Below are 16,365 nucleotides of genomic sequence, written 5' to 3'. Positions count from 1 at the left end.
CTCAAGACCTCAAGTCAGATTCTCAAGGCACCCTCAGTCATATCAAGCAGCAGGTTATACAAACGCTTCAAAGGTGGAAACTACAAGAGTTTGTTAAATCAAAATTAGGACCGTGGGGCATGAGCCTTAAGTAATGGAGAAGGAATGAGACTGGAGTATTCCTACCCCCATTCTGAGTATCTTTGGGTATGGGACGTATGACCCAACGCTTATCGTATTCACCTCTATTCGTAGACTTTAGCACAATTCTAATCATACGATTGACAAGTCTCTCTCTCTCTCTCTCTCTCTTTACAAAACCATACAACAAGCAAGGACTACATTAACAACTTATCAATCATGAATCAAGTTGTATGATACGAGCCTTAAGCAATAGAGATGGAGTAGGACTGGATTACTCCTACCCCCATTCTGGATATCTTTGGGTATGAGACGTATGACCCAACGCTCATCGTATTCACTTCTATTCATAGACTTTAGTGCAATTCGAATCGAACGATTGATAAGGTCTTCTTCAATACAAGAAACAACTACAAAGATTTTATCTCTCTCCACTTGAAAGTTACGACAAGGATTACATGCCATGAGCCTTAAGTAGTAAGGAAGGAATGAGACTGGAGCTTTCCTACACTCATTCTGGATATGTTTGGGTGCGAGACGTTTGGCTCGCTGCTTATCGTATCCACCTTTACTCATAGACTTTAGTGTGATTCTTATCAAGTAACTATCAAGTCTATTCATTATCCATTCTAATCATTTTGATTCAATCATTCAATCACATTCTTTTGCCTCCTTAATCATCTTACTTTCAGCCGTAGTAGGCTGAACTATGAAAGCTCTGATTTTCTTATTGTACTATAAGGATACGTAGGCAGGAGAATTCAGATTCTTCGCGAGCTACCTTATCTATCAATCTACCTTATTTACCGATAATACCATTCAACACTTCATTATTGAAGCATCATTGCACATCGATCATTTCTCTCCTCAGTGGATCATTAATCATATTCCCTTTGACATTCAGATACCCTTTGGATCAATTCCCTTGAAATCAAGTCTTTGAATCATAATCAACCAACTCAATCCTTGTTTTCCTCGTCAGTCCTCTTGTGCTTTGGCAGACCTCTATTCATTGTGAACCTTATTAGTCCTCTTGTGCTCAGGCCTACTCCATTAAGTCATTTGTTTGCCTTATCAGTCCTCTCGTGCTTTGGCAAATCCCTTAATCATTTCATAATCTTTGTTCGTCTTATAAGACCTCTCGTGCTTAGACGAAGCTCCTGCCTTGTAAATCCTCTTGTGTGTAGGCCAATCATTTCATAATCATTGTTCGTCTTATAAGACCTCTCGTGCTTAGACGAAGCTCCTGCCTTGTACATCCTCTTGTGTGTAGGTCAATCATTTCATAATCATTGTTCGTCTTATAAGACCTCTCGTGCTTAGGTGAAGCTCATGCCTTGTAAATCCTCTCGTGTGTAGGCCAATCATTTCATAATCATTATTCGTCTTATAAGACCTCCCGTGCATAGACGAAGCTCCTGCCTTGTAAATCCTCTTGTGTGTAGGCCAATCATTTCATAATCATTGTTCATCTTATAAGACCTCTCGTGCTTAGACAAAGCTCCTGCCTTGTAAATCCTCTCGTGTGTAGGCCAATCATTTCATAATCATTGTTCGTCTTATAAGACCTCTCATGCTTAGACGAAGCTCCTGCCTTATAAATCCTCTCGTGTGTAGGCCAATCATTTCATAATCATTATTCGTATTATAAGACCTCTCGTGCTTAGACGAAGCTATTGCCTTATAGATCCTCTCGTGTGTAGGCCAATCACTTTATAATCTTTGTTCGTCTTATAAGACCTCTCGTGCTTAGACGAAGCTCTTGCCTTGTAAATCCTCTTGTGTGTAGGCTAATCATTTCTTAATCGTTGTTCGTCTTATAAGACCTCTCGTGCTTAGACGAAGTTCTCTTGCCTTGTAAATCCTCTCGTGTATAGGCCAATCATATCTCATTTGTCCTTGTGGTTAATCACCATCATTAGTCAGTACCACATGCTTGCTTATTAAGCAATCTACCTTGCCTCTGGGCAATCCTACCGAATCTCTCTGTTTTCAGCCGTAGTAGGATGAACTACGATTGCTCTGATTTTTTCATTGCACGATGAGAATACCTAGGCACGAGGGTTCGAAACCTCCGCGAGCATACTTATTTATCATTCCTGCCTTAGGGCATTCCTCCACCCATCTCCGTGATACATTCATTAATCTACCTTCCTTCACTCCACATGATATACCTTTATCTTTGAGCCAGATACACTATACCTTTGTGCTCCATCTTGTACCTCCTTGTGAACCAAGAGTTGTTTGACCCTTACCCCAAACACCTAATTCCTCTCTTTTTCGGTTGTCCCCGTACAATGATACAAGTGCTATACGCCATCACTTATCGATTCATACATGTTTACTCTTGGGTTCACGCTTTCCCCCCTTTTGGAGTTCAAATAACACTATTCTTTGGTTCAAGACCATACTTCTGATCACATTTCTTTCCACCTCCTGCCTCTAGTTCCTTGAACTACGAAGCTCTGAATTCCTCATTGCACTATGAGGATACGTAGGCATGAGGGCCCTAATCCTCACCGAGCACTTTATCTATTCTCTTTCCTTTCCCCCATTCTTTTGCGAGTAATCTTTAGATATCGCACCTATTCGAGTGAGAACAATCAAAACGGCTCCCATGGAGTACCGTGGATGTTTGGGATGCTAATACATTCCCCTTGCATAACCGACTTCCTTACCTAGTATATCTCTTTCCCCCGGGTTTTATCGATGTTTTCCCTTCCCTTTGGGGATAAATAAAGTTTGATGTCGACTCTGTTGTATGTTCGAGCGTGCGATACGTTCGGGTATATTTCCGCTAGCTTCAATTGCTATCATTATTTTTTACTCTAGTCTTTAAGGCAAGACTTTTTGAATTATTTCTTTCAACTTCATGCCTTCTAGTTTTCAAGTTCTATTTCATATTCTTAAATTATACCAAAAAATTCTACAGAAGACATTTTTGAAAGACTTTCATTTTCGAAACAACTGTTATCTTTGGTTGCCAAGATTTTGTCAAAGATCTAAGCATTTTTTGTAATACCATGAATATTTATTTGCATTTTTAGTTATTTTAGTAATTAATTTTTTTGTTTGTTTTAGTGATTTTCTTAACTTTAATGTTATAATCATTATTATGTTATTGTTTAGGATAATTATTTAATTTTTAGTGTATTTCTCAATTATCGATGTGTTATTTTTAGAATAAAAATAATTAAATTAAAAGTTTATTTACTTAAAAATACAAAATAATAAAAATTGAAGAATTATAATTTTTTAGAGGTTATGGGGTAATAGAGAGAAACTTATGAAATAACGGGAGTTAGATAGAATTAATTAAGAACTTAGGGAATTAGTGGAAATAAAAAATAATGGAACTAGGATTTTATAAGAATGAGGGAAGTTTCCGTTTACGTATCACTTCAAAAAAAGGAGAAAAGAGGCAAAGGCAGACCCTAAAAGCGAGAAGGCACCATAAGAATCACCAAAGATTCAAAGTTTTATGTGTAATCGAGTTAAAAGGGGAAGATTATTCTATATTTTGGTGTTTAATAAATTGATGAATGATTGGTGTTGTTATATGAATATGATAAACTGATGAATGATTGATGTTCTTATATGAATCTGATAAACTGATGTCTGATTGATGTTCTTATATGAATATGATAAATTGATGAATAATTATTGTATATTCGTATGTATCGAATTCTGAGTTATCATAAGTCGAATAAGTTGCAATAAGTCAAAATAAGTTGAAAAAGTTGAAAAGTCGAAAATGTCGAAGTCAGAAATTGGATGGGGTATCGAAAATTAGGCTTAATGGGCGTCAGAGCAAAAAAAAATTAAAATATAGCCACGGAGGCGGGGGTTGTGAATCAGCGGGGGAGTTGCAGGTTAATGTGCGGCGGGGCCGCAAAAAGAAATAGTGGTCGGTGTTTTGGTGACGATGGTGTTTTGTTGACCGCGGGTATGCAGCAGTGAGTTGGCGACAGTGGTCCACGACCCTGTTCGTGCGGGTTTCAGGTTTTTTCACTTCTTATGTTAGATGTCTTGTTTTTCGTGTTTTAGAGATTTTCAGTTTGTTTCGCTGATCCCTTAACGTTTGTGTTATGTTTTTTAGGCTTGTATAAAGTCGGTTAGGTTTTGACAATTAGGAAAATGCAATCCTGGGGATTATAGTGAGACAATTTTAGAGTTAAATCAAGAGTTTAAAGTCCTATGGGTAATTTAAAAGGCCAAGGGTTTGGGAAAGCCTTGGATTAATTTAAGTAATTTGAGTTGAGTTATTCATATATTAGAGTTGAGGAGATTGAGAAACATTTAACAAGAAAATAAGGTTGTTCTTGAAACTCTAAAGGTTATTCACTACAACTCATACCTTGTGAATGAGTATTTAAAATATATAATCATGCAACGTAACTCTAAAAACGTAAGTCTAGTGTTTGAAGAATATAAGAGTAATCTAAATTGAGAATCATGATTTCTTCTTGCTTATAAGCAATTTAATTGATAGCCACCCCATGAGTAGGCAATGTTGAATATTAATGGTTTAGGTTTGAGACTAACCAATGTGTTAGCCTTATTAGGCGGTGTTGATATGTTTAGGTTCATAAGAACCATTGTTAGCCTTATCTGACAGTGTTGATATGTTTAGGTTCATGAGAACCAGTGTTCATCCTTGATTTTGTAGTAGGTTCGTGAGAATCAGTGTTGAGCCTTATTGTTGTCTTAGGTTCGTGAGGACTTTTGTTGAGCCTTGTTGTTGTATTAGGTTAGTGAGAACTAGTGTTGATAATTGATTTTATAGTAGGTTTATGAGAACCAGTGTTGAGTCTTGTTGTTGTCTTAGGTTCATGAAGACCAATGTTGAGCCTTGTTGTTGTATTAGGTCCGCGAGAACTAGTGTTGATCATGTTATTGTAACTAGTGTGGAGGATATAGAGGTTCAGATGGATATATTTGCATTTGTTTGTCATTATCATGCATCATATGTATTGGAGTTAGGATGAGACTTCGGTCCAGTAATTTTTCGACCATGGTTAGACGATTTTTTGACCTCGGTCTGGCAATTTTCGACTTCGGTCTGGAAATTTACGACTTCGGTTTGGCAACTTTCGAATTCGGTCTAGAAATTTACAACTTCAGTCGGGCGTTGCAGGACTTCAGTTAGGTGATGTAGGATTCTCGGTAATACAACTCCAAAATCCCGCGATGGTACCACATGCATGAGAGTATGGGAGATGAACATTTCATTTGCATTATTATGTGTATTATGATGTTGCGTACTGTGTCTTGAGTAGATTTGTGATATAGACTATCCTTGCTATTTTTACACCATTATATTATGGAATGTATTTTCACCCCTTCTCGTTTTCGTGTTTCCACCTATGTACCTTTATGCAGATAATTCTCAGGTTGAGACTGAGGAGTGATAACTATGTTTTCTGGGAGATGACGTAGTTAGCCTCTTCAGTTAGCTTTACTTCTCTTTTGTGATTTTTCCAAACCTTGTTTGCTATTAGTATTATTCTGAATTTTGCTCTGATACTGAAACATTGGACTGAGAACACTTTGTTATATGTTATGATTTATTTTATAACGAATTACTATATTATGTTTTGAATTTTAAAGTTTTTTGCCTTTTGAATAAAAGTTGAGTGTTTTGTCAATGTGACACCCTTATTTAATCTGAATATTTTCCGCAAAATTTTTAAATTATTATTGGGGTTTAGGGTGTTGTCATGCCCTAATTTTGTCCAAACTTTTTTAATTCATCTGATACATGTCTATTTGTCAAGTTTTGCATTTTTTTTGGTAATGAAGAGGGCCAAAGTCCCAAAGGAAAAAGAACTACAAGAACACATCCCCAGAGGTGGAACCCCATCACTATATCCTCTATTAATAACTTCTCAATAAAACTAGGGGTGATATCAAATTGATGCAAATCACTATTTAATCTGCAATCGACTTTCCCTAGAGCATTCGCATACAAGTTAGATTCTTTAAACGCATGTTTCACAAAGGCTTCGTCAAACCTACTCAATGGGCTCCCAATCTTCTTAAGCATCTCCAATCCTTCACCTCTTCTAGATCTTCCCTGAGTGATATCCATAATAATTTCAAAAGAATCCACATTTACTTCTAGTCTTCTGAAACTAAGGTCTAAGACTAACATTGAACCTTCAACCAATCCCCACAACTCAGTCATGTAGCTACTACATATGCCCATATTCTTGGAAAAAACTCCCATCCAACAACCATTATCATCCCTACCACAACCTGCAGCAACACCCTCTATACAAGCACCATCAACATTAAGTTTCACCATACCTGAGATGGGAGGAACCCACTTATACTCATAATCTCCTTGTTTCTCCCTACTACCTTATTATTCATATTTAAAGCTTCTCCATATTCCTTCAACCGCAGAGACACTTAAAAGCTAGGATTAAAGGGTCGCACAAAATTCTCGACGTGCTCCTCTTTATTAATATTCAAACTAATCCAATCCTCCAACTCCAAGTTGAAAAAATCATGTTGCAACTTCATTGGCACTTTATTCACCCAGACTTCCAATGCACATGGGCATTCACGAAAATATGCACATAGATTCATTCGCATGCCCACACAATTTACACTCAGCTGCACCAAGGCCTCTCCTACTCTTGCTCTGGTTGGTCAATAACCTATCTTGTTTCAAAAACCACACAAAAGTTTTAATCCTCTTAGGAACTTTTAGATGTCATATTATCTTCTAGTCCTGAGTTGCATTGGCATGATCATGCTACACCATTAAGCTATAAAAGTGTTTCACCGATCCAACTTCATGACCCACTCCATCCATCATAAATTTATCTACTTCGAGATCATCATTTGGAGGTTGAATGTTACTTATCTTGTCCAATATACCTTGAGGAGGCCATTGCTACAGAATTTTCCAATTCCAATCCCCACTACTAGTTACTAAATCATGATTACTAATGAAAGTTCCAACCTCTATCCAAATATCTTTCTACGCATCAACACTTTTATCATCACCAATACTTTATTTACCATGCTCAATAAGTAAGGTATACATTTATTTATCGCCTTTCAAAGGCCAGACCTTGAGTTCTTCTTTGTTGGATTCTGACTCAAATTCACATCCTTATAAATACCACACACCACTCTACACCATAGATCCTTAGAATCATTAAGAATTTTCCAGCTAAGCTTCATGATACAAGCATAATTCATGGCTGCAAGATCCCTAAGACATAAATCTCCATGGTCTTTTAGTAAGGTAACAATATTCCAACTTACAACATGCATTTTCCTACTACTAATAATAATAATACTACTACTACTACTACTACTACTACTAGTAGTAGTAGTAGTAGTAGTAGTAGTAGTAGTAGTAGTAGTAGTAGTAGTAGTAGTATCACCCCAGATGAAGCGCCATTGCAATCTTTGAATATAGTCTTTAGCACACTTTTTGCTAAAGTGGTTCGACCAGCTAACGTCAGGGAGTTCTCTTTCCAATTCGTAAGTCTTGTAGATACTTGATCAATAATATACTCAAATTCAACTTTTCTTAAGGTCTTGCCACTTAGAGGAACCCCAAGGTATTTATCAAACTAGCTAGTTTCTCTGAACTTGGAAATTTGGAGTAACTTGTGCCTCAAGCTTCACGTGACATTACTAGAAAATAGAATGCTTGATTTTTCCTCACTCACCTCCTGACCTATTAAGCTACAGAAGTTCTGAAGAGTGTCCATCACACACTGCATTTGATTCTCTATTGCTTCTCCAAACAAAAGAAAATCATCCATAAACATTAGATGAGAAATTCGAGGACCTTGAGCACCCATCTTGACAGCTCTACAATTCCCTCAACAACCTTTTTGCTTAATAATATGAGAGATTTTATCCATGCATAATACAAAAAGGTAGTGAGAGATGAGATCCCCTTGACGAATTCCTCATTGAGGTCAAAAGAATTCACCATGAGTTCCATGCTAAATCACATTCAGCTCAATGCTAGTGACTGCATACATGATGATATTGGCCAACTCAACTGGCATGTTAGCTTTAATGAGAACTTGTCAAATTCATTCCCAACTTATCTTGTCATGAGCATTGGATAGTTCTATTTTAACAACAAACATTCCTTTATGACCTTTATTTTGGTGGATAATACACATAACCTCTTTGGCAATAATGATATTTTCATGAATGGATCTACCTGGAACAAATCCGGCTTAAAAAAAGGGAAACTAATATGGGCATGCAAACCTTTAACCTTTCAACAATAATTTTATTGATAACCTTATAGAGTGAATTGCATAAATATATTGAACGAAAGTGAGTGACATGCTAAGGATGATCTCTCTTTGGGATCAAACATATATTTGTCTGATTTATAGTAGCTAGATCTCCTGGATTATTCTAAATCCCATGCACAAACTTATAAACATTAAGACCAACAATATCCCACGACTTCCGATAAAACACCATTGAAAATCATCCAGGACCGAGGTCTTTCCAAGGCTGCATGGCAAACATTGCTCTCTTTATCTCAGCATTACTGATAGGCTCTTTTAACTTGTGAATATCAGTATCATTCAGCTTTGGGAAGGAAACATAAATGTGCTTCCATTCTCACCACATATGCTTAACAACAAAGAGCTTCTTATATTAATATTTAACCAAGGCTTAAAGTTGATTCGAGTCTTCTATCCACTGACCTGCATCATTGTTTAACATAGTAATTATATTCCTTTTCCTTCTGTTGATATTCTTAAGATGATAATATTTGGTATTCTGATCATCATCAACCAACCACTTTGTTCTAGACCTCTAAAACCAAATAATATTCCTCTTGCTTGAGAATGAAATTCAATTCAGTATGAAGCTTTTTCTCCAAGGTTCTCATTCCCGAGTAATTAGAATTCCCCTGAATACAACCTTGAACCCCATTAAGTATTTCCATGTACTCTTTCTTCTTCCTCAAGACCTGATCAAAAGAGTTTCCTTTCCAACTTTTTAGGTCCTCTTTGGCTTTTTCCATGTTCTCTCCCAGGCTGATATATTTTCTCCAAGATCTCCTAAGCATATCATGATAATAATCATCAACAATCTAGACACTCTCAAATTTAAAAAGCCTGGGTTTATTATTACTCATTCTCATGACTGACATGATTAACATGGGGGGGGGGGGGGGGGGAGGATATTTATACAGGTTTGACCGAATGTTGACCTAGTCATATCCCCAAGAGGTCTTCGTGAGAGTTTCACTATAAAATTTGAGCTTTTGAAGGTTATGCCCATAAACCTTTAATACAGACTCATCCTTAATTAAATGATAACTTTACCCAAGCTACGCTATCGAATCGTTTAGAGATTTATGGTTGATCTCACTAACCAAAACAAAGTTTTTCACGACAAAGCTCGATAAACCAATAACAAATATTTATGGTTGATCTGAAGAACCAAACTCAATCTCTTAAAGATATCACACCCTTAAGAATATAAACGACCAACATGACCACTTACAAAAATTATATTCTTCACAAGTAAAACTTTACTCAATAGTACTAAGACAATTTGAAGTGAATAGAAAATATTTTTCAAAAGGAGAGAAAAAGATAAATTATAAAGAAATAGGAAAATGTTAGAAAGTGGCATGGTATGAAATAAGGAAGACCCTCCCTTATATAGTAGTTGGAAACGCCAAGAAAGAAAACGACCCATGGATTGAATTTATTATCGAATCGATTAGACAACTCAAATATAATCAATTATAAATTCCAATTAGGAAAGTTTGGATATATAACCGTTGTGAGTCACTAATGCGATATCCTTGTCGATTGTATAATCGATTATCATCCTTCTAACCGAATGTACAAGTGTATTAATCGATTGGATATATAAAAAGGTTTACCAATCGATTGACACATCTTTCCAATCGGTTAGATAGTTTAAAAATAATCTGGATATCTTTTTAATCACTTGTTTTTTTGCTAGAAAATAATTTTGAAAAATATTTTAAGTGTGTGTGTGTGTGTGTGTGTGTGTGTGTGTGTGTGTGTGTGTGTGTGTGTGTGTGTGTGTGTGTGTGTGTGTGAGTTGCCTTAGTACTCTTAAGTTACTTCCTTACTTTTACAGTACTCGGTTCACTCAGACAGACCAACCGACGTGACCCAACGAGCTATCACGTCTTTCCCTAAAGAGACATCAAAACTTTTGCTAGATAGTAGTTGATTGTATATGCCCTTTGATCTTGAATCTTATGTTGCAAGCACATGGATCCTCATGTTGTCATCATCAAAACTTCAGATGTTGATCTTCATTACCTACAAGTACATATATCCACAGTAATAAGGTCGAGTTGGTGCATGTATGGTCTAGTCTTGCTCCATAAGTTATGGTCCATCATCATTTTCCCTTATTGGTGTACCAATCCCCTCTCCAACCCATCCAACTATTATTTGTTCATCGAGATATTTTGGGGAATCATGATGTCACCTTCTTCATGTATTCCACTCTATCTTTGAAATAAAAACCATTTTTTAAAACTTTTGTAGTCATTATTTTCCCACTATGATGGCCTATATAAGCTGAGTTGCGAGTGTCACATGATAATTCTAGTTTTTCTCAACTACACATCTCCCGATTGAAACATCAGAATCTACCTTGAACATATATGAATTATCCCATAGATAAAGGTTGGCATCATGGTAGAGTTTTTTTTCCTTTGCGCTACCATGTAAGTTCTTTTGGCTCTTGATTTCCACATTTGATGTTGGTCATGTTAGTAAATCATGATCTTTCAATAACTACAAATAGTTTCTCGTCTATCTTTTCCTTATTTATGGTGTCACAGTCATTCTATCTCGATAGATGGTCAACCATCACATTCTCGACCATTTTCTTATCTTTGATCTTGAGGTCAAACTCTTGAAACAAAAGAACTCATCTTGACAGGCGCGGTTTGGACTCTCCCTTGTCCAGCATGTGTCTCAATGATGCATGATCTATTAATACAATAACCTTGAAATCAATTAGATACAAACGAATTTTTTCTAGAGAAAATATTATTGAAAGTAATTCCTTCTCAATATAGCGTGTTTATTTGATTTTCATTTAAGGACCTTGCTTGCATAATATATAGTATGCAAGAAAAAAACTCTTTTGTTGGTAGAATATCGCTCCAACTGCTTGGTTATTGGTATCATGCATAACTTTAAAAGATAGTTCTCTATTATTAGAGAATATGATAAAGGTGCAGTGATCAAAGTTTCTTTGATAAGCGTGAAAGAATTCATTGTCAAAATGAAAATCATTTTCTTTAACAAAAATAAGATCATGTTAGATATTATTTTAAAGATGCATAACTTGGAATTTACATAATTTACACTAACCATCAAGCTTATTCTCAGCCTATCATTTCCTTTAATCCAAGCCTCGGTGTCAAGAAGGAATCAAAGGTGTTGGTGCTAAGCATAATACTATTGAAATTGGAATATTACCCAACAATTATGGACCTTTCTATCTCATTGTCAAACAATATTAATCATTGCTACCAAAAGTCAATATAAAAGTGCTATGCAACCAACTTTAAATTCAAAGAACATAAACAACTTAGATGGACAAGAAAAAGTCAATGCAAAAGTGTTAGGTAAATTAATTTCATAATCCATTATTACTTCAACTAACTCAAAAAGATTACATAGACAAACAAAAGATGTTGAAAAATGAATTGTTTGTACATTACCAAAAGTATGGCTAACAATCACTCTAACATAAAGATATACATGCCTAATCTAAATTTAACATTATCACTATACTTTTGGGTAGAACTTTTCTTCCCCTTCACAAAACATTGTTGGTTAATATTCCTCCAAAATGTACCAATTCCTCTAGCCTCAAAAAACAAAACCAAAATTATATTGTAACTTAAATCGAAGATATGTCTGGTATCCGATATCCGACAGATGTTGATATCTGATACAATACTGACACATGATATTATGATAATATCAACATGTCAGTGTCGTATCTGATGTTTGTGCCGGATAGGTGGCGGGACTAGAGGGCGTCATTGGCCACCACAAGCAGGAAGTGCAATACTAGCTGCAAAAGGGTCACCAAAACAGTCACCACCAGATGATGAAGCTACTGTTTTTCCGGCAAAACCTGTCAATTCATCTAAACCTTCAAAGAAATCATCTGTTACAACCATATCAGACAACTCAAATTCGTTTTCCTCATCATCATTCATCAAATCTTCCAAATCCTCTCTGCTTTCCGACTTTGAAGGTGTAGCCTCTTCCTCTTCGGCCTCTGAGGTCGACGGAGAAACTTGTTTCGTAAAGGGTTGGGAAGAGTCTTCCGCAGTGACCGTTTGCGGCGACGAAGGTTTCTGTCGTGTCGAACCAGCAAGAGAGTTTCTATGAGTTGGAGCAGGGTGACTATGTTCACCGGTGTATGTTACTATGAACATTGTTGGGTCTGATTTGTTCCTCTCAACTTGTTTTCTAGCTAAACACCCTTTTGAACTGCTACATCTGTAATATCCTCTGCAAATTCACAAAGAAAAAAACAAAGTTTGGTTAAGCCATAGACCCTATTTGTATAAACAACCGTTCTATAAAGCTTTTGAAAATTTCTCCTTAAATTAAATCAGCTCAGTCGGTAGTTGTGACTTTGCAGAGAAATCAGATGTAATGACGCATGTTCGAACACACACTTATTTACCTCTTAAGAAGTGAAATTTCAGTCACTAGACTATTCAACTTAAAAAAACTTATGAAAATAAGCTATAAACAGCTTAATTATAAGTTGTTTTTGGAAAATCTTCCAAATAGTCTTAAAAAGACTAACCTTGGATATGGTGAACCTTTGATGGGTTTTTGACCATATTTCCTCCATGCCCATATGTCTGATGAGAGATTCTCAGCTTGTACTTCACAAACCTTCTTATGCTGAATCTTCCTGTAATTTGCAAAAACATACATTCACACACTGAAATCATCTCTACAAAAATGGTTTTTAAGAACTGATATGGAATGAACAAAAAAAGAAGCTAAATTTACCTTCTTTTAGATCTTGGTGTTGTAGCAGAACCGCTATGGTGAGGCTGCTTAATAAGCTGCTGCTGTTGTTTCACCTGTGTATTTGATGATTTTGGTGATGGTGATGAATAAGAGAATGAATTTGAAGAGAGAGGTTGCGATTGGATGAAGAAAGGTTTGCAAAGTTCATGCAATTCTTCAACGGAACTTTTTGATTCATAAGGGTTTGAAATTGATAAAACTTGACCGGATTGTTCAGCAGGGTAAATAGAGAAATAAGACGAAGAAGGTGTAGCACTGGTTGTTCTGGCGGCGGTTGTGGTGGTGGTAGTAGTGGTGGTGGAGGAGGTTACGGTGGTGCAGCCTCTAACAACGGCATATAGATCCCAATCTGAGTCCATAACCGTTAGAGACAAGGTGTGAAAGTGTCTGTTTTGTACAGTGATGTGATGCTTTTTGAGGAGAGAGAAAGAGAGAAGGCGCTGACTTTTTAGAGAGAGAAAGAGATGATAAGATGCAAGAAATGGGAAAAGACAAGAATATATAAACAAAGATAGTGGAGGTTTTCACAAAGTCTACTTAGAGAAATAGTTTATTTTTTTAAGGAATTTTGTTTGTTTATCAACTTTGAATTGTGTTTTGTCTACATGTTTTTATTAGTAATATTATATTTTATTTTGTGAAAAAATCTTAACTAGATGAAATTCAAAATTACTTATTAAGTTATTGTATAATTGATTTTTATAATAATAGTAATAATAATAATAATAAAATTTGTATATTTAATAACTAAGGACATAGTATTAATTTTAGATTAATAAGGAGAATAGAAAGTTGTGGTCCTCTCTTATTTAATTAAATTTTTATTATTAAATGTTTATAACTTTTTAAAACTTTTGAGTCTATCTCTTTTTAAATCAAAATATGGTAAGAAATTAAAAGTTAGTATGTAAACCCATAATACTAGTATGATATTAGAGATATTGTCTATAGTACTATTTTGATTCTGACCATATCCTAGTGGAAACTAGTTTTGGTTATATGGTTGACATTGGAGAAATGTCAAAGGGTAATACCGTAATAATGAAAATCCTAAGAATAATAGGGCCACACTATGAATGACCATACCACAAGTACCCTTACGCGGTTATTAATACCGACACAGAAAAAATGGAAAAATAATATCCCCACCACCCATTTATATTATTTTTAGGGGTAGACACCACATAGAAAATATTTTAGAGATGTAGGGTATAATCAGTTTTTTTTCAAATTATTAGTTTTTCTAAATTTAATATTCAAATAATCAATGTTTTAAATTATTCGCTAAAATATTTATATTTTTTATAAAAAAAATCACACATAAAATAATGTTTCATTACTACCTGTATATACACTCAAAAATAGGTGTCATGTTAAGTGACACTTACATTATAAATATGTCAATTTTATTGGCGCATGCATTATTTTCTTAAAAGCATCCAATATTAAATCTTAAAAGTTATTCAAATTCAAATTCTAATAATAATTTTGAAGATCGAATCACCATATTCAATAATATCAATATGAATATTAAATTATAATATATTTTTTATTTATTTTTTAAACTAAAGTTATAATTAATTAAAGATAAAATAATCGTAAAAAAATATTAATATTATTAAATTTAAATAGAATCACAAGGCAGAAAATTTTGTAAACTAATTTTAACTACGCGCTTGATCATAACGGCCACCGGTTCCACGACCTGATGGTGTCCTCCGTTGTTGAGGCTACACACGATTTCGTAGAGGTGGTTGTTGGCTCCCAAGATTCATCTGAGATGATTGGTGTCTTCCTGGATTTATCCGAGGTGTTTGGAGCAAGATCCTTGGAACATTAGTGTCATTAATCATATCTAGCATCTCTTGTCAGTTACATGTGATGTCGTAATCGAGTTTGTTGTCCATGTTGTCGTAGTTGGGTCATGTTGGTTGGGTTACGGGTGGTTGGGTTGGTTGGTTGAATTGGGACATTGATTCATTTTGGAAACAAATCAATAGTTGTTGTGTTGGTTGGGTGCTTTGACTGTGTGATATTTGGGTGCTTTGACTGTGTGATATTTGGGTGCTTTGGTGGTGTGATGTTTGAGTGTACATTGGTTGGGTGCTATGGTAGGAAGTGGTAGTATCATATGCATCATCAGTGCTATGATAAGATATGGCGGCGGCATATGTTTGTTGGTGGTATGGGTTCATGTTCTCGGTTTTATGTTTGGGTGTTTGGCATGAATTGGTCGTGGGTTTGGGTGTATGTGATTGGTAATCATGTTTGGTTGGTTGTTGGGTGCATGTGGTTTGATAATATTGTGGGGTTGGTTGTTGGGTTTGGGTGGGTTGACAATGTTTTTGGGTTTGGTAATGTTGTGGGGTTGGTTGTTGGGTGTATGATGACAAGCTCGTGGGCGTGGGTCGATCAAATACCTCAGGTCAGGCACAAATTAAGTTATTACAATCGATCTATACCTATTTATATAATTTTGAGTTGGTTTAGATTCGTCTGGCATGATAGGCTTATTTATTACCCGTTGATGACAATGCTTTTGTTGACGACACGCATCCCTCCAATAGGTAAAATTCCATTGGGCATTGACTCTAAGTTAATGTCAACGTCCCAAACCCGTTGGAGGATCTGTGATTTGTTGATGCATGCTAAAGTGCAATTTGACATTGTCACTATGGTGCATCTCTAGAGTAGTGAACATGATGATCAGTGTTTTTGCAGTCCAAACTATAGACTCCTCTGGGTTAATCTCATGGTCGAGATCCAGATATGGCTTCCAGATAAACTGTAGAGAAAAAATACATTATTAGATTAGTAAATTGGTAATATTAAAACTAAATTAACGAGACGATGAGTAGTTTAGTTGTAATACATCGTCTGGTTCAAGGTGATCCATATAAGATTTTGATAGACCGTTATAGCGTGTTTAGGACATTTGTTGTAGTTCATCCCTCGAACGGACCACCTAAACCAAAAATAGTGAAAATAAATTATTTATTATTATTTATAGTATAAAGTAAGTAAGTGGAAATAATGATATAAACTTACTTTGTCGCGCAGGGGAATGTGAAGTCGTTCTAGTTAACGGGGGCTAGTGATGGAACTCTCGGTCAACCCCATGCCTGGAGCAAAAAAGCGCAAGAATAAAACGAACAAGTACTTTTATATG

The 16,365-nt window shown here is 35.6% G+C and overlaps 1 protein-coding gene across 1 annotated transcript; it reads right to left on the bottom strand.

Annotated features, from left to right (window-relative positions):
- Positions 1-11,752: 11,752 nt before the first annotated feature.
- LOC127076000 (WRKY transcription factor 22) lies at positions 11,753-13,677 on the bottom strand. Its single transcript, XM_051017550.1, has 3 exons — positions 13,176-13,677; positions 12,964-13,074; positions 11,753-12,659 (listed from the first exon to the last, which is right to left on the bottom strand). The coding sequence occupies exons 1-3, from the start codon at positions 13,553-13,555 to the stop codon at positions 12,179-12,181; spliced, it is 972 nt and encodes a 323-aa protein (XP_050873507.1). The 5' UTR covers positions 13,556-13,677; the 3' UTR covers positions 11,753-12,178.
- Positions 13,678-16,365: the final 2,688 nt, after the last annotated feature.

This window comes from Lathyrus oleraceus, chromosome 4 (genome assembly GCF_024323335.1).
Source record: "Lathyrus oleraceus cultivar Zhongwan6 chromosome 4, CAAS_Psat_ZW6_1.0, whole genome shotgun sequence".
Taxonomy (NCBI): domain Eukaryota; kingdom Viridiplantae; phylum Streptophyta; class Magnoliopsida; order Fabales; family Fabaceae; genus Lathyrus; species Lathyrus oleraceus.
This window is presented reverse-complemented; position numbering and strand designations above follow the sequence as displayed.

What these genes read in the sequence shown, in the direction of transcription:
- LOC127076000 (XM_051017550.1), bottom strand. Translation starts at nt 13,555, where the DNA reads ATGGACTCAGATTGGGATCTATATGCCGTTGTTAGAGGCTGCACCACC. An exon ending in ACACCAAGATCTAAAAGAAG is followed by an intron (nt 13,075 to 13,175) that starts GTAAATTTAGCT and finishes TGCAAATTACAG; the next exon opens with GAAGATTCAGCATAAGAAGG. An exon ending in AAAGGTTCACCATATCCAAG is followed by an intron (nt 12,660 to 12,963) that starts GTTAGTCTTTTT and finishes GTGAATTTGCAG; the next exon opens with AGGATATTACAGATGTAGCA.